The 19,137-nt window shown below is 44.7% G+C and overlaps 1 protein-coding gene across 7 annotated transcripts in view; it reads right to left on the bottom strand.

The window, feature by feature from the left end:
• Nucleotides 1-19,137, bottom strand: part of VAV3 (vav guanine nucleotide exchange factor 3) — a 258,222-nt gene that overhangs the window by 133,412 nt on the left and 105,673 nt on the right. For 6 of the 7 annotated variants that reach the window (XR_010589723.1, XR_010589724.1, XR_010589721.1 and 3 more), the window contains exons 8-15: nt 11,671-11,774; nt 8,092-8,191; nt 6,951-7,046; nt 3,831-3,899; nt 1,571-1,657; nt 1,047-1,132; nt 499-631; nt 2-111 (exon numbers count right to left, since the gene is read on the bottom strand). Coding sequence is in view for 2 of the 7 variants with exons in the window: in XM_065554296.1 (XP_065410368.1) it covers nt 2-111; nt 499-631; nt 1,047-1,132; nt 1,571-1,657; nt 3,831-3,899; nt 6,951-7,046; nt 8,092-8,191; nt 11,671-11,774 (785 nt within the window). In the remaining 5 variants the exon portion in view is untranslated. Of the gene's footprint in view, nt 1; nt 112-498; nt 632-1,046; nt 1,133-1,570; nt 1,658-3,830; nt 3,900-6,950; nt 7,047-8,091; nt 8,192-11,670; nt 11,775-19,137 lie in introns of those variants that run through there. The other variant, XM_065554297.1, reaches the window with a different exon arrangement.

Genomic DNA, 19,137 nt, shown 5'->3' on the forward strand with positions numbered 1-19,137 from the left:
CAGTGCCATTTCAAACTGCTCAAGCCACTTTTTTTTCAAATCCTTAGTTTTGCAATAAAATTCCAACCCATTTTGTCCTTGTATGTGGATGAGGTAGAAGCCATAAGACCACTGTGTGAAAGGTATTGCAATTCACTGGTTAACAATTTAATATTCAGGCAGAAAGAAGACAATATTTTTATATTCATCGTATAACACCAACCCTGAGTTCGGAAAAATGGAGGTCATACTATTTTGCACCTCTGTTCAGTTTAATAATGGCTCATTCATATCCCTTCATTACATCAGAAATTAACATAGTTGAAGCCCATTAATAGTCATCTACTTTAAACCACAATGTCCAGTGTGTTTTTGATACTATATGGCTTTAAAATTTAAAAATATATATTCAAATTACTGAAGTGTGGTTGCAGAATATTTCATACACTCAAGACCTACGGATTTCAAATATTTAATAGTGGCATATATTTTGTATATAGTAGTATTATAAACATTTACCTTTTTATTTTCTTTATCAGTAGTGGGATTATTTGTGATTTTGTACTTCTGAAGATCTATTATTTCCTTCATTTCATAATTATCACCTCGCCGTTTGCACACAATTACAGCTAAATCAAATAAGAAGATATGCCTATGAAAACATAATATATAAAGGGTTAAAAAAATTGTCTGTATGCCAGTACACTAATCCTTTTAAAATAATACACTATCATATAAAACATTGCCTGGAGCACTTATGATTTTAAAAGTTAGCAATTAAACTATTGGGTAACAAAACATGAACCATTTAAAGTACTTCTGCAAGAGGTGCATAGGGATTTAGATGTTAATGTAATGGCTAACTTCTCATGAACCACTTTGAAAATTTACTTCCTTGGCATTAATGTTAATAGGAGCACTGTGTGTATAATGAAAGGAGGATGTATGCACAAGAATTCCTGAACTGACACCAAATTTCACAGGCATATGCCATGCTGTATTTTACAAGCATTTATCTAATACCAATTCTGTCTTTAGCAACCCAAGTACTGGATCTATATTCTCACCTGTCTTGCCTTGCACGTTTGTCTAATGTAGTTATCCTTATTTCACCATCACCTTGTGGTCTTCCATACATTAAGAGAGAATGGTTCTAAAAAGAAAAAAGAAAATAAATTCATTATTTAACATATATGCCAGCGAAAGAGTAAAGATAATATCTGACATTCAAGTGTCAGTTGGTCATTATACTACAAAGCCAGATTCTCCAAGAGTCAAAAAGAACTTGGCACTTTTTGGTCCTACTAAGGATGATAAGGCATAAATAAACTCCTTTTATTCCACCCACCAAGGGACTTGGGGCACTGTGCAACAAAACTGATTTAGCTGCATGCATCTAAGGAAATGGAGAGGAAGTCACTGTATACAGATATCATTCCAGGCCAGCCAAAAGAACAACACATACACATACCTGAATTTTACCCAGGTTTCTAGTATTATATAAGATGGTAAGGAGCAGTAGATTTCAGTAAAGTAGAACAATGGTGAAAAGCTGGGATAAACAAGGGTGTAAATATAGCCTATCACATACCAAATTCTCTATTGATAACTGAAACTGTTTAATTTCACGGAGGGATTCATTATCTCTCTTCACTTCGTTTACATATTGAGCCAAGTCCTAAAGCATAAAAAAAGAAGGAGGGGGGAATATTTCAGTCAGAAAAATTCCAATACATTATTTTAAGCAACTGTCTTTATCTTCTTTATTTTGCCTAATCTGCACAATAAGGCTTTTAAAACGTTATTTTAAGTGTTCAGAAGTTGCTGATATACCTGCTGAAGAATGCAAGCTTTTAAAAAACTGTCTCTATTAAAGCTGGGCAGAAAATGATATTCTCATCCTGTAAAAATTTTGAGAATTAAAAAAATATTCACATTCTGCACTAAGAGGAAATCTAGACCTTTGGAATTTTTTGGCAAAAGACTCCCGGAATAGCCAACAGCCCAACGGTTCAGGAAACTACCTAGGATATGGGAGACTCAGGTTCATGGCTGTGCTCCAAAAAATATTTAATTATTTATCCAAAGTGAAAGAGCTCCAATTGGACAGACTGAGAGCGACCTACCCCAAATCAGCCAGGCACAAAGAAGCACTGCTATCAGCTGGGCTAAAAAAAATGTAATAGCTAAATAAGGAATGTCATCTCCACCTACAGGAACCAGCATTTAAGTTAAAGGTGGAGTGCTTCTTTCAGTCTGGGATTGGGATACCTCCTTTGGTCTTGATATTTGAACATGATTTCAGAGATCTGATGCCAAGGCCTGCGTAAAAGATGTAACCACGTCGAGGCTCTAATTGCTCCTATATGCAGTAATCATGGCTAGGTTTAGTAGGGTGCCCAAATATCTACAACTTCAAGACCCAGGCATATAATAAGAGGGCAGTAATGTCTGAATAGCAAAACAGAAGGTATATCATAGCATACCAACAGCCAGCTTTCTCAGGTCCCATGAACAATAATGTGCCTGACTGACACTGGGAAATAAATCTCTTGCACCTATGTGTTGGGATCTGGAAAAAGTTTAGGTATGATCTTAAGCCGTGGACTGGTATATCTTCTATATTTGTGCTCTGAATGTGCTGGTAAATTTGCTGCTTATCTTTCTCTATTCAACATAAGGTGTTTGTCCTCATTTGTGTGTCCTCAGCAATATATAATCTGTAATATCTAGGAGCAAAAAATTTTTAGGAAATTTGTACTAAATGGAACAATTTTCTAACATATTAACCAGGAAAAGGATAGAATGGGAAAATATAATGAAAACAATAACTGAACTCAGTGCACAGCGTCAGAAGAAAAGGAAACTAAGAGAGTACAGGTAGTTCAGGGGTCGGCAATGTTTGGCACGCGGCTCGCCAGGGTAAGCACCCTGGCGGGCCGGGAGAGTTTTATTTACCTGCTGACGCGGCAGGTTCGGCCGATCGCAGCCCCCACTGGCCGTGGTTTGCTGTCCCGGGCCAATGGGGGCGGCGAGAAGCTGCAGCCAGCACATCGCTCGCCCGCGCCGCTTCTCACCGCCCCCGTTGGCCCGGGACAGCGAACCACGGCCAGTGGGGGCCGCGATCGGCCGAACCTGCCGCCTCAGCAGGTAAATAAAACTGGCCCGGCCCGCCAGGGTGCTTACCCTGGCGAGCCGCATGCCCAACGTTGCCCTGAGCTAGTTGCAGAGGGAATTGCAGACTGCCACGGGATACAGCACCAAACATGTAAGGAGATACTGCTATTTTAAAAAGCACTTGTTTGTGCCATTTGCAGTAGCATGTGGAGTAATGGTCACTAGGAGAGATATTAACGCCTTCTAGCCTAAGGCAACAAAGACATCACTAGGATATAAATTGTGAGGAAAGAGAATTGTGTTTATCTCACTTGGAAACTGTTAACCAAAATTTGAGGTGATCTGCAGTAATGGAAGTTTTACCCATTTTGTAAAAGACTAGTAAAACTGGGAAAGGCAAATTTTTCGGTTAGGAGGCTGAAAACTATGGGACAGAATGTAAAAGTTAGGATATTACAAGTAAATAGAAGCCAACCATCTCTACTCCATACCATATATAACCTATTGACTCAGTTACTAAAATCCTGTAGCAATATCCTTGATTTAGCCTCCTTACACAAGAGTTTGTGGCTAGTTAACAAAGATTTGCTAGCTCTATTGTGAATTGCAGGACCTCCTTCAGTAGAAAATATACTGTGAACTTCACTTCTGCATGCCTGTGTATTCTGAAAAAGGCCCCAACCATTTTAACTGGCAGTGAAGATGTAAACATCTACCTGCCATGGCACACTTACCTTCATTGCATCAAGTGCCAGCTTCAGATTTTCCTTCTCATTTGGGTCAGTAGTGTGCTTCACCAGTTCCTATTTGGCAAAATGCAGGGATATTTCTTATAACAACTTTTCACTCAGCCAGCTGCCAATCAGTTTACACATTTATCACTGAAATAAAATGACTATTGTGCACTGGTCACTCTTAAAAGCTTGCCAATTTTGCCTTAAATCGATAACAGCCCTAGAATTTATTTATTTTTCTCTATGATTCCCTATACGTATCACAACTAGGGATTACCACAAATAGTTAAATAGCAAGTGTTAAGTGTGAGCACTGTTCTTCCTAAATACTAACAATATTGACAATGAACAGTCAGTAAAAGCTAATTCTATTCTGGTAAGAATTAAAATTTATCACTCAGATCCTTACTGTATATATCTGTTACTCCTGGGGAAATTCTGCGTGACTGCGCACCTACAGAAAACGGTCCTCCCGCAGAATTCCTGTGCTTCCATGCAGAAAACGGCAAGGAAGCAAATGGAAGACGCATGGGGGGGAAGAAGGGGTACAACCATGGGCACAGGTGTTTGGGGGGAATTGCTCCTCACCAAACAGAGGTGAGGCAGGGGGAGGCACACAGGGTTACGTGCCACTGCCCCTGGCCCTCCCCCATCTCTGCAAGCGCAGAGCTGCCCAGCTGAAGGAGGCTGTGTCTGGGTTTTGCTGACTCTACAGCTGAACACCGCCTCCTGGGTCCTAGTGCCAGTCATTCCCCTCTTCTGTGTGCTGGCAGCCTTTGTTTTCTATGCAACAGTGAGTGCCAGCGGTGGGGCTGGGAAAGGGGGAGGTGGAGAAATGAGGGAAGGGGGAGATGGAGGGAAGAGGCAGTGGGGAAGGAAGGGAGTGAAATAGGGCAGGGGGAGGGGAATGTGGGAGTGAGGGGAGGGGATGGAGAAGAAAAGGGGATAGGTGAATCATGGGGGGAAGCAGGAGCCCAACATGCAGCATCGCATCGGCAGCAGCTGGGGCTCTCCCATTAAGCAGGCCCATCGAACCCTCACCCTGACAAGCCCTACCCCACTACACCTGCACCCCTCCGACAAGCCCCCCACACTCAGACCTCCACTGCACTGATTCCCAACCAGCTACACCTGGACCCCCACTCCCACAGCACCAGGTCCCCCCACTGAGCCCTCACACCCAGACCCCCCTGCCGAGCCCCATCTCCCCACACCCAGACCCTCCGTGCTGAGTCCCAACCATCTTCACCTGGATCCACTGCAGAGTCCCATTGCCCCTGCACCCAGAACCCCCCAACAAGTCCCTGTGCATCCAGATCTCCCACTGAGCTGCCTGCACCCAGATTACCCTGTCCAGAAACCTCTCACCCCACACCAGGTTCTCCCCACACTATGCCCCTCCAAACTTGGATCCTGCTGGGCTGAGCCTGCCCACCCACTCTCAGTGTGCCTGGCACAGAGAGGCAGGGTCCTGAGGTGTTTTTGAGGCAGGCCCAGCCCTTGCACTGTGTCAGGGTCAGGTGCAGCCTCACCGCCAAGGCCCTGTACTGGAGGAGGTGGGGGCTTCAGGGTGATCTCCCACCTCAATGCAGCCATGGCCTGTGCTCCCCACTGCCATGCTGGAGCCACATTTATTTATTGACAAATACAATTTGCAGAATTTTAAAATATTATGTGTATACCTTTAACAATTTTTGGCACAGAATTTTAAATTTTTTGGCACAGAATTCCCTGAGAGGTAGTCTGTGCTGAAAGCCTAGGCAAACAATATTAGATAGTTTTCATGTTACTAGCAATAACATGAATAGTCAAAACTCCAAAATATGAGTTTGTTTGCAAAGATGAAGTAGGAATATATGCTAACAAAAGCTTTAGCTAAAATATGTGACTAAGCATAATGAGATAGTCACTACTCTTAAGTACAAGTTTAGCTGCATTTATATAATATTTTATAGACTTGAATGTGGATGACATATCTTGACAGTATAAGAATGTTAAGCTATTTGCTATATTTTAAAAGATACATAGCCCATCTAGAATCTAGAAAAATTAATGGGTTAGTTAAAAGCAAAAAAGAAAATCCAGAGAGAAATAAGACGACTATATGTTGTAACCAAACATAATATATTGCTAAAACACTAGAAAATGGTGGGAATAGATGCTTCTACTTAAAAGTGCAGTTTTTCTAGCAATTTTTGTGGATATTTTTCTCCTGAAAATACTGTGATATATTTTGACACCCCGTTACATACCTGATTGTAGTTTTATGATGCCTCACACTTTAAAACATTATAAGTGACATAATCTTTCATATTATTTTTTCATAATATACAATTTGATTATATTGCTTTGGTTCAGGTCTCAAATGTTTTAAGAAAGTGGTTCTGTCATCAGCTTTGGTTTGTTTGTTTGTTTTTTCGTGATTTTCTGTTGATCAGAATATTGATGACTTGCATTTATATAGATATATTTCAAGAAATGTAATAAGTTTGAATTACACAAAGCACTGCAGAGTCAAAATTATGCTTCACATAAAGGTAGTAGCCCTTTTTAAAATGACATTTTACAAGTATCAGCAAGGTTGACGATCTAATACAGTAATATATTTCTTTGCTGCTGAACTAATGAGTCTCCTGGAACAGCTATCAAATTAAATTTATAAGACTCTCCACCCTCATTATAAGACTAACTGTGGAAGCCAAGAGCTTTGTGGGTTATAACAAGAAGCATTTCAAAATAAATATGGTTTTATTATTATTTACTATAGCAGGGAAGTATCTTAAAGAATGGTATAGTCTCATTCAGCTTAGTCTTTGGGGGTAGTGGTCTACATTACAAAACCACCATTCTCATAGTTTGCCACCACTAACTTTTAAATAAGCCATTAAATGAAGAGTGATTGTTATTCGCAGATATGCTTCAACTGTGTGGAATGATCACCACAGAGAAGGCTGAACTGCACTGGATTTAACTTCCAGACAGCTAAGTCGCAATTCAAGTCAATAAAAATGTTAATCACTGTCCTTTAATAAAGACACTGAACCCTCATTATAACAATCCTCTGATGATAAACCATCACAGCTTTGCACTTAATCACTTTAAACTTCAAAAATAAAGTACCTGCAGCAGCAGATGATATTTCAGAACTCGTTGCATAGGAACCACTAGAAGATCCCGCAAAGTAAATTTCCCATTGTTGGCCCTCTTGGAACATTCCTGGTTTTTAAAAATAAAATAAAAGATTGAACTTTGATTCTTGCAAAATAAAAATAAGATACAAAGTACACTCCTAATTTTTTTAAGTAGATATATAAGTTTGCCAGATCACCCAGATATTAGGATACTAAATACCACCATAATGAGGAAAAAATCATCTCCATAGTGATAAGCTGAACCAAAACCCCTGAATTTTTGAGGTTTCCAAGATCCTGATCCAGAACCAGATCTTATTCTTCAGGTGTTCAGATGACTATGGTAAAAACACTGTAATTAGAGATAAGAAACCACACAGAGTTTTGTTGATTTGAAGCTGTGAGTGTCTATAAGAGCAACAGAGATAGCAGTTGGAATCACTCTGGCTAGTGCCCAGCAGGTAGTTCAAGTGCAACACTGCAGGTAAATAGAAGACTCTTTTTCTTATTAGATGTAGGCATAAATAGCACAACAGGCATGACAACTGTGTGGATTGAAGGTGACTAGTAAACCTAAAAACTAGAAATCCTGTTATTACAGATGGGATCATCAAACTCCCACCCTGCACATTCACTTCCCCACCAAAGCTGATGGGCAGTATGCTGTACCCTATAAAGGGCTGTAGCTGATTATCCAAAGAGGAACTGTGCTTCCAAGGTTGTCTGAACATCTGCGGTGGTGCGTCTTACACACGATCGCTTGTGCAGAGATGTGCCTGGGGCAGAGTTTAGTCTTTACATGTTATTCTAATTATAACATTAACATATTTTACTCTCAGCTACCTTCACACTCACCTAAAACACTATGAGAAAAAAGTGTTTCATTGACAAAACCACTTCTTGGGTGAAATCCTGACCCCACTGAAGTCATTAGCAAGACTTCTTCTAACTTCACTGGGACCAGGATTCAACCTCTTCTGTCTCTACCTGACACGTTCATTTGATCAGTTACTCCAGTTAAAAAGGAAAAGAAAAGAAACTCATAGACCCACATGTCAGAATGGACAGTTTTCTTTTTGGGGGGGGGATGGCAGATATATATTTGTATATAAAAAAATAAATATCAGTACCTCTAGCTTCAATTTAACATCTTCTTTTGTCTTAGAGATGTTGTCTAAGCAGGATATGGCTGTCTCCACTTGACTGCAGTACTGCCCATAAATAACCATTCTAAACCAAAGCAAGAGAAAAAAAAACAAGCGAGAGAGTGTGTGTGGTTTTTTAAAAAAAAACAGAAACAGTCTTTGTTCACACTTCACAAACAAATATATGGGTCACATTCTTCCCTTCAATTGGGAGCTGTACCTACATATCCAAATGTAATAACTTGGCCCTAAATGTGTATTACAAAGCTTCCCCAAGAATATAATCAGGTGCATGTTTGAAAAATCCTAAAGATCATAATCAAAATGCTGTAAAATCATTTCAATTCACTTTAACACTGACATGCATACACTGACACAATAAAGCATTTGTTTCAGGCTGCAAAGCAATGTAACTGCTCCTTAACAGCACCAGAGCCATTAGTATTTACAATGTTAAGAGACAGATTTCAAGGGATGCAATGAATAAATTCTGTTACATAGGATTAGCCCAGGATTAATTACATCCACTCTTTTTACAGCAACAGTAGGTTTTGCAAACTGATTTAACAGCTTCTATTGAGTTTACATTCCATGAGGCTTTGGGTCAAGATAATAGCTAACATATGTAAATGCAAGAAATTCTTAACAGCAGTCAGAGATCAGCATGGTAGCCACTGGTTGATTTTTGTAAAGCTACTGAAAAGAATCCAGCTTTGTACCAGGAACTTCCCGTTCCCTTCAGTAACGATTCATTCCACTCTTCTCAAACTGTTCTAAATCTTTAGAGGTGACTCCTCTTTAAACTGCAAGCTCCATCTTTGGGGATCTACAAGCCTCAGTTCTTGCCTTCTATTTTTAATCTTTTTTTCCCTCTTGATCATCTTCTGTTTAGCCTTAGCTTCCACTTCAAAAGTGATGATACTAACTGCCCATCTTTCACCTTTAATTATTATTTTAAACGTATACTGCAATACAAATAGAGCTAGAGCCAGTATCTCTCCTCCCTTGACAAAATAAACTTGTAGTTTCCTCTCAGCTTCCTTAAGTTACATTGCTTCTTTTGGAGAAAAGGAGCATCCTGAGACCCAGCTCCTGCTCCTGTAGTTTCCCTCTACACTCAGACCTGCCATTTGCCGTCACTGCCCATATCCTTCCAATAATCACCCTTTCCCTCAGTCTGTCACCATCTACCCACACACACATACCACTGCCATAAGCTCCTCCTCTACTGAAACTTTCATATATGGCTTCATTTCCACTCAATGTGATTATGGCAACCAGGGCCGGCTTTAGGCCAATTCAACCAATTCCCCTGAATCGGGCCCCGCCCCTAAGAGGGCCCCGCGCCCAAGCCCAGGTACGGTGTACCGGCAAGAGCCAGTGTGCTGTACCCGGGTGGCCCGGCTTCCCCAGGGAGCCCCAGGCCCTTTAAATTGCCACCAGAGCCCCACTGCTGGAGCCCTGGGGTAGGGCTGCGGGGCTCTGGGGGCTATTTAAAAAGTCCGGGGCTCCTATTGCTTCTACCGCCCCGACCCTTTAAATAGCCACTGGAGCCCCGCCGCTTCCCCAGGGCTCCCGCGGCTATTGAAAGGGATGGGGCGGTGGAAGCAGGGGATTCCCGGGCCCTTTAAATAGCCCCCGAGCCCTGGGCTGCTGCTGCTGCTACCCCGGTGGGGGAGGGAGGAGGAGGGGGCACTTACCGTACAGGGTGGGCTGTACCCGCACCCTCTGCCCGCACCAGCCCCGCATCCCTTGCCCTGCCTGTAGCCAGCCCCTGTCTCCAGCCAGACTCACACCCCCTGCCCTGTCTCCAGCCCCACACCCCCTGCCCTGCCCGCACCAGCCCGTCTCCAGCCAGCCCCGCACCCCCTGCCCTGTCTCCAGCCAGCCCTGCACCCCCTGCCCGCAGCCAGCCCCTGCCACACCCCCTGCCCTGCACCCCCTGCCCTGCACCCCCGTCTTGCCTGCAGCAGCCCCGCACCCCGTGCCCTGCCTGCACCAACCCTGCACCCCCGTCTTGCCTGCAGCAGCCTTGCACTCCCTGCCCTGCCACTGCCCGCAGCCAGCCCTGCACCCCCCGCCCACAGCCAGCCCCTGCCGCACCCCCGGCCCTGTCTCCAGCCAACCCCTACCGCACCCCCCCTGCGGCCCTGCCCAAAGCCAGCCAGCCCCGCACACACCCCTTCCCGCACCAGCCCTGCCCCCCCTGCCCTGCCTGTAGCCAGCCCCGCAGCCCCTGCCCTGTCTCCAGCCAACCCCTGCCGCACCCCCCTGCCTGAAGCCAGCCAGTCCCGCACTCCTCTGTCTCCAGCCTTGCCAACCCCTGCGGCCCTGCCTGAAGCCAGCCAGCCCACCCCACACCCTCTGTCTCCAGGCAGACTCGCACCCCTTGCCCTGCCTGCAGCCAGACCCTACCTCCAGTCAGCCCTGCCCTGCCTCCAGCCAGCCCCATGTCCAGTGGTGCCCTGCAGTTCCCAGGGCATAACCCTGCACACCTGCTTCAATGAGGGGGGCAGGGAGCAGCTGGGACCCACACATGTGCACACCCCCCCCAGGGAGTGGTGGGAACCCACACATGTGAAATGGAGCTCATTTCTAGTTCAGGCCCATCTTTTTAAAAAAGAACTTTAGATAGGGTTAACATACATCCGTATTTTCCCGGACATGTCAGGCTTTTTGGTTCGTAAATCGCCGTCCGGGAGGAAATACGGACGTATGGTAACCCTATTGGTACAAAAAATACATACTGTGGCACAGCCCTTAAATCAGAACTTTTTATAGGGAACCGGTTGCTAAGTAATGAAAGGCTTTTTTGACTTTTTTTTTATAGTCATCCCTGCTGGGGCCCCGCCGAAAATGTTCGAATTGGGCCCCGCATTTCCTAAAGCCAGCCCTGATGGCAACTTCCTTTCCCATCATCTCCCCAAAAATCCAGCTTTCCAGATTCAGGCGTTTTCTGTTAGCTTATACCTACTTTCTCACAAGCATAGTGTGACTGCATCACTTCTCAAACAACTCAGTTGGCTCCCCAATTATTTCAATTTCCAGTTCAGAAGTGACTTCATTAACACCTTCTATGGACCCCCTCAAACTCTCCTCTCTTCTCCTCAGCCTGTTTTACCCTTCTTTCTGTCCTCCTTTCTGCCGTCTGGAATGCCTTGCCTGTATCTTTCTGCCTTATTTTATTTCTCTCCCCATCTCTGATTATTTTATCTCTGTACCTGTATTGTTTATCTCTATAAAGCATTCGAAGATAGTTTTTATGCCAGAAGCTGTGCAAAATAAGTTATATGATTTCATATAAAATATGGATGCTATTTTTAAATGAAAAAGCAGCGATAAAAACACTTGGAGGAAAATGAACAATCCATTCTATAAAATAATAATAGCACTTCCTTGGTACTTTCCACATTCAAAGCCCATTACATATACTGATGCTGTTATCCATGGATATCCAGTTCAATTATATAAATGCTTATGGAGTATTTAATCATAGAGAAACACTTCAATAGACTGAGTGTAGGTTATCACTAAAGTATGTAAAATTTAGTGTATAAATATTACCTTTCCTTGTAGTTAATAAAAATTTGATACAGGTTCTGGTCATTTTTGTTTACAATGGAGTCAAAAATGTCCTGCATTAGACTTCTGTGGGTTTTCACCAATTCCTTAAAAACAGTAAAATAAGAAAAAAATTAAAATGCAAATAGAACCCCATAGCTTCCAGAATGAAGATTAGTGTCTCCATGTATATCTGTTAATTCCAACAAACTAAGACACAGATCACTTATGAGTAGCTGCTACTTTCAACATTTGCTTTGAAATGCCGGATCTTCCATACAACATGACAAGGGAAACTAAACTCAGAGACCTATTAAAGGCTAATTTATTCCAACTTGAAATGTGCACTGTTAGTTCATCTTCATTTTATAATGATAATTTTAAAATTAAGCAAGTCAAGTCAATGTTTTAGTGACAAGACCAAAGTAATGATTCGTTTCCCTGAGCTGTGAAAAACCAGTTTTGTACATTACATTGGTCAATTAGTGGCATCCTGGTGCTAAGTTAACTGCAATCGCAATGAGTTTCTTGATACAATGGACCACTAATGGCACAGGAATAAGACAAGGATGCTGAAGAAATATTTGAGCCAAGCTATACTGCCGCAGAAATTTTAAGATTTTCAGTTCAAGACCAGTATATAAAAACCAGTACCTAATGACAGTACAAGATAACAGTCAGAGCTTCAAATGCAATATATAGAAATGCTTCAAGGTGAATATATTAAAATAGGGATACATTTTCCTAGACTTGTGCAGGACTTTAACTAAACTGCCATGGAATCAGAGAAACAAGGTGGGTGAAGTAATATCTTTTATTGTACCAACTTCTGTTGGTGAGTGAGACAAGCTTTCATGCTTAGACAGAGCTCTTCTTCAGGTCTTGGAAACGTACTCAGAATGTAACAGCTAAATATACGGTGGAGCAGATAGTTTAGTCTAAGTAGTAAACACATATTTCAAGGGACCAATCATGATGAAATGGCCCATTATTTTCCTTAAAGGACTCAAGAAATACTGTTAGACCATGTCTACACACAAACTGTGTTTGACGCAAGTTACATCAGCGAACAGCCACAGAAGCTAGTACATCACTCGTGCATATTTGGCTGCGCATGTAAGTGCTATGAGTACTCACTAGGTGTGCTTGTGTCGATGTAAAGTGCAGTGCATCACAAGTCTGTATCCCAATGTGCCACATGCCACCGTCCGGCACAATGCCTTTTGGGAAACATTCACAATGTGTTGTGGGAAAGAAATGACTTTCCCAGGGATCTCTGGAGCTAGAGGTCAAGTTCTCATGATGCAACTTTCTCCATCCAGCAATACCCCAAAATTTTTGTGCCTTTTTAAAAAATCCCCCAAACTTGTGAAGTAGGAGGATCCGGGGAACTACAGGCCAGTCAGCCTCACCTCAGTCCCTGGAAAAATCATGGAGCAGGTCCTCAAGGAATCAATTCCGATGCACTTAGAGGAGAGGAAAGTGATCAGGAACAATCAGCATGGATTCACCAAAGGCAGGTCATGCCTGACTAAACTAATTGCCTTCTATGATGAGATAACTGGCTTTAGCAACGCTTTTGATACGCTCTACCACAGTATTCTTGCCACCAAGTTAAAGAAGTATGGGCTGGATGAATGGACTATAAGGTGGATAGAAAGCTGGCTAAATCGTCGGGCTCAAAGGGTAGTGATCAATGACTTCATGTCTAGTTGGCAGCCGGTATCAAGAGGAGTGCCCCAAGGGCTGGTCCTGGGGCCGGTTTTGTTCAATATCTTCATTGATGATCTGGAGGATGGCGTGGACTGCACCCTCAGCAAGTTTGCAGAGGACACTAAACTGGGAGGAGTGGGAGATACGCTGGAGGATAGGGACAGGATACAGAGGGACCTAGACAAATTAGAGGATTGGGCCAAAAGAAATCAGATGAGGTTCAACAAGGACAAGTGCAGAGTCCTGCACTTAGGACAGAAGAATCTCATGCACTGCTACAGACTAGGGACCGAATGGCTAGGCAGCAGTTCTGCAGAAAAGGACCTAGGGTTTACAGTGGACGAGAAGCTGGATATGAGTCAACAGTGTGCCCTTGTTGCCAAAAAGGCTATTGGCATTTTGGGCTGTATAAGTAGGGGCATTGCCAGCAGATTGAGGGACGTGATCATTCCCCTCTATTCGGCATTGGTGAGGCCTCATCTGGAGTACTGTGTCCAGTTTTGGGCCCCACACTACAAGAAGGATGCGGAAAAATTGGAAAGAGTCCAGCGGAGGACAACAAAAATGATTAGGGGGCTGGAGCACATGACTTATGAGGAGAGGCTGAGGGAACAGGGATTGTTTAGTCTGCAGAAGAGAAGAATGAGGGGGGATTTGATAGCTGCTTTCAACTACCTGAAAAGGGGTTCCAAAGAGGATGGATCTAGACTGTTTTCAGTGGTACCAGATGACAGAACAAGGAGTAAGGGTCTCAAGTTGCAGTGCAGGAGGTTTAGGTTGGATATTAGGAAAAACTTTTCACGAGGAGGGTGGTGAAGCACTGGAATGGGTAACCTAGGGAGGTGATGGAATCGCCTTCCTTAGAGGTTTTTAAGGTCAGGCTTGATGAAGCTCTGGCTGGGATGATTTAGTTGGGGATTGGTCCTACTTTGAGCAGGGGGTTGGACTAGATGACCTCCTGAGGTCCCTTCCAACCCTGATATTCTATGATTCTATAGCACTTTTCAGTGTCTGCCCTCTACAGGATGCATGATTCTCCTGTCTTTGCAGGCCTGCAGGAAGTACCACAACAATGGGGCGACATGAGGATTTCTTCAAGGACAGTTCGCTGAGGGGCATAATGAAAAACAATTCAAGGTTATTGTTGGTATTCATAGAGCAGCTGCAGATGGTAGAGCGCCACCTCTGGGCCCAGGAAACAAGCACTGACTGGTGGGATCTCATCATAAAGCAGGTTTAGGATGAGGAGCAGTAGTTGCAGACCTTTTGGATGCAAAAGCCCACATCACTGGATCTGTGTGCTGAGCTCACCCCTCAGTGGAGAATTGAGTGGTGATCAAAATTTGGAAGCTGCAATGCCAGATTGCTACCAGTCAGTGAAGAAATCATTTTGGAATTGGGAAATCTATAGTGAGAGGCCATTGTCATACAAGTCTGTAGGACCATTAATCATCTGCTTTGCAGGACTGTGACTCTCAGCAACCTGCAGGAAATAGTGGATGAATCTGCAGCAATGGGGTTCCCGAAATGCATTGGGGCGAAAGACAGCATGCTTATCCCTATTTTGGCATGAGCTCACCTTGCTACAGAATACAACAACAGAAAGCGCTATTTTTCTCTGGTTATGCAAGCATTGATAGATCACCAGTGGCCAAGGAAGGTGCACGATGCTCGCATCTTTAAGAACACAGGACTGTTCAGAGAGCTGCAAGCAGGGACATTCTTTCCCTGCTGGCAGATTACCATTGCCGAAGTTGAAATGCTGATAGTGATTCTGGGGGACTCAGCCTTTGCACCTCTGGCTCATGAAGTCATACACTGTCCACCTCAATACCACCAAGAAAGATTAACTATTGGCTCCGCAGATGCAAAATTACAGTTGAACATGCTTTTTCTAGATTGAAGTGGCACTGGTAGTATTTACTCATTAGATTGGATCTCAATAAGAAAAATATCCCAATGGTTATAGCTGCTTGCTGTGTCCTGCATAATATTAGTGAGGCAAAGCTGCCACCAGGGTAGAGGGCAGAAGTGGATACAATTCTTAGCAACACAAAGCTATATGGGTGAGGGAGGCTTTGAAAAAGCATTTTAACAGTCAGCCACAGCAGTGTTCTCTGGGCCTGGAGCTTTGGTGCTGTAAAGATTTGTATAGCATTTGCTGTACAATTATAAATACAACTAGGTATTTTCCTGAAATTATGAATACTGTGGTGTTAGATGTGTATTTACAATTACAGTTTGCTTTGACTATCTCTATGCATTCTGCAATATTTGTTGTGAACTAAGGCCTGGTCTACACTAGCAGGTTATGTCGAATTTAGCAGCGCTAAATCGAATTAACTCTGCACCCGTCCACACAACAAAGCTATTTAGTTCGACATAGAGGTCTCCTAAATTAGACTTCTGTACTCCTCCCCAAAGAGGGGAGTAGCGCTAAATTCGACATGGCCATGTCGAATTAGGGTAGGTGTGGATGGAAATCGACGCTAATAGCTTCTGGAGCTATCCCACAGTGCACCACTCTGTTGACGCTCTGGACAGCAGTCCGAGCTCGGATGCTCTGACCAGACACACAGGAAAAGCCCCGGGGAAATTTGAAAATTTGAATTCCTTTTCCTGTCTGAGCAGTTTGAATCTCATTTCCTGTTTGGACATCGTGGCGAGCTCAGCAGCACTGGCAACGATGCAGAGCTCTCCAGCAGAGATGGCCATGCAATCTCAGAATAGAAAGAGGGCCCCGGCATGGACTGATCGGGAAGTCTTGGATCTGATCGCTGTGTGGGGCGATGAGTCCGTGCTTTCGGAGCTGCGATCGAAAAGACGGAATGCAAAGATCTACGAGAAGATCTCCAAAGCCATGACAGAGAGAGGATACAGCCGGGATGCAACGCAGTGCCGCATGAAAATCAAGGAGCTGAGACAAGGCTACCAGAAAACCAAAGAGGCAAACGGGCACTCCGGATCCCAGCCGCAGACATGCCGTTTCTACGAGGCACTGCATTCCATCCTAGGTGCGGCCACCACCACTACCCCACCACTGACCGTGGACTCTGAGGATGGGATATTGTCCACGCCCGCTTCCTCTGAGATGGTAGTGGACGGGGAAGAAGAGGAAGGAGATGAGGAGGACGAGGCAGTCGACAGCGCTTACAACGCTGATTTCCCAGACAGCCAGGATCTCTTCATCACCCTCACAGAGATCCCGTACCAACCGTCCCCAGGCGTTAACCCGGACCCAGAATCAGGGGAAGGATCAGCCGGTAAGTGGATTAAACATGTAAACATTTATTTTGAAAAGAATATTAATATTAACTGTGGCTTTTTCATGATTAGATTGTCCTAGGCACTTAAAGTTCTAGTCTTTGGTAGTGCAACTGCTGCAAAAAAAATCTAACAATGTCCGGTATATCTTGATTGGTTTGCCCTAGACACTCTACTGTTTAGCCCTTGCCAGTGCAGCTACAGTAAAATTTGGTCAATATGTCCGGGATAGAGCAGAAATCCTCAGGGGACATCTCCATGAAGCTCTCCTGGAGGTAATTGGAAAGCCTTTGCATGAGGTTCCTTGGCAGAGCAGCTATGTTGTGTCCTCCGTAGTATGAAACGTTTCCGCGCCAGGCTACCATCAAGTACTCCGGTATCATTGCCTTGCACAGCATGGCAGCATACGGCCCTGGTCTTTGCAGGCTTTCCCGAAGCATGCGTTCTTTGTCACTGTCTGAATTATGCATCAGAGTGATGTCGCTCATGGTGACCTGCTTTGAATTAGGGGAATGTTAGTATTGGGACTGCTTCCCTGTTCCTTTACAGAACTGTAACCGCCGGTTTACAGCCATGCGGTGGAGGCGGGAGAGGGGCAGCATAGAGAGATCTTTCCCGGGGACAGCCGCGAGGGGGTGGGACAGGGGCAGAGTTCATGCTGGCCGGATTGCCGGTAGCAGGAACTGGCCAACGATAGGAGCATTGCTTTGAACGTGAAAGTAGGGCAGTGCTATTATTACAGTTTTAAGCTGCCCAAGTCTACGGCTTACCATGTCAGCCCGCTACCCAATTCCGCTGTGCTGTTCCGATTCTGTGATCTGCACTGCAAGACCCCAGGGACTGAATGCGAAGGCCGAAAATTCGACCTTGTCCTGAGTGCGCATGTGATAGGTGCTGTGAATGGTCTTTTTCACAGAGAAAGACTATTTTCTTTGTTCACCCAAAAATTTATCTTTCTGAGGAATTCACTCCCTTTTTCCCATCCCACAGCTGTGGCTGTCTCCCGACCTACCCTGTCATCCCCCTCCCAGAGGCTGTCGCAGATTAGGCGTAGAAAGAAAAGGACACGGGACGACATGTTCTCAGAACTTATGGACTGCTCCCGAGCCGAGGCAACCCTGCAGAGTCAGTGGAGGGAGAACATGTCCCAATACCAGAGAGCACACAGCGAACGGGAGGAGAGGTGGCGGCAGGAAGACCAGCAGGCGACTCAAACACTGCTTGAACTAATGAGGGAGCAAACGGACACGCTCCGGCGCCTTGTGGATGTTCTGCAGGACCGGAGGCAGGAGGACAGAGCCCCGCTGCAGTCTATCTGTAACCACCGTCCCCTGCCACAAAGTCCCATACCCCCCTCACCAAAAGTACCAAGAAGGAGGGGCTGCAGAGCCCGTGAAAACTGTCACTCAACCCCTGCAGACTGCTCAAGTGGCAGAAGGCTGTCATTCCCCAAAATTTGATAAGTCCTTTCCTTCCCGCCTCACCCAAGCCCCCATCCCAGTTTCATCCCCTAACTGTCCATTTGCTAATAAAAAATACGTTTCTGTTAATTGCTGTTTCCATCATGTTTTTTTAGAGGACAGTCTGTTTTAAGGGGGGGAAAGGTGGTTGGTACAGACACGGGGGCAGGTTCAGCAGCAGGTCACACACACAGTGCAGTCACCAGGCACCCTGGTCAGTCTGGGAGGTGGTTTTCATTGTCTGTGGAGGGGGCAGCTATGTGACTTTGTGGCGGGGGAGGGCGGTTAGAGATCTTATGCAGCGGTCCTTATCCTGGATCACAGAGCCACGCAGCAGGGAATCTGTAACTGTCCTCCCCCTGCCACAAAGTCACATAGCCCCCACACACAGAGTCCCGAACAGGAGGGGTGGCAGGCTCCGTTCAAACAATCAGTCCGCCAGTGCGGACCACTGTAGAAGCAGGAGCCTGGCATTCCTCGAGTTTAGAAGCGTCCTTTGCATCAGTACACTACACCCGCTCCCCACCACAGTCTGCGTCCCAGTTTCAACACTTTACCGCAAAAACAGTAATAAAGAAAACGTTGTTCATTAACAAATTTTCAGTGATTTTATTTTTAAACGTGGGTTGGAAGGGGGTGAACGGGGTGAACAGGGTATGAAACTGGAGAGGATAGTGAACAGTCACTGGGTAAAGAAACGGGGGCAGGTTCAGCTTCTCCGTAAACCAACAAAATTGTCACAGGTTACCCTGCTCACTCAGGAACCTAGCTTTCAAAGCCTCCCGGATGCACAGCGTGTCCCGCTGGGCTCTTCTAATCGCACGGCTGTCTGGCTGGGCGTAATCAGCAGCCAGGCTATTTGCCTCAACCTCCCACCCCGCCATAAAGGTCTCCCCCTTGCTCTCACACAGATTGTGGAGCACACAGCAAGCTTCAATAACAATGGGGATATTAGTTTCGCTGAGATCGGAGCGAGTCAATAAGCTTCTCCATCTCCCCTTGAGACGTCCAAAAGCACACTCCACCACCATTC

This window comes from Chrysemys picta, chromosome 8, assembly GCF_011386835.1.
Source record: "Chrysemys picta bellii isolate R12L10 chromosome 8, ASM1138683v2, whole genome shotgun sequence".
Lineage (NCBI taxonomy): Eukaryota > Metazoa > Chordata > Testudines > Emydidae > Chrysemys > Chrysemys picta.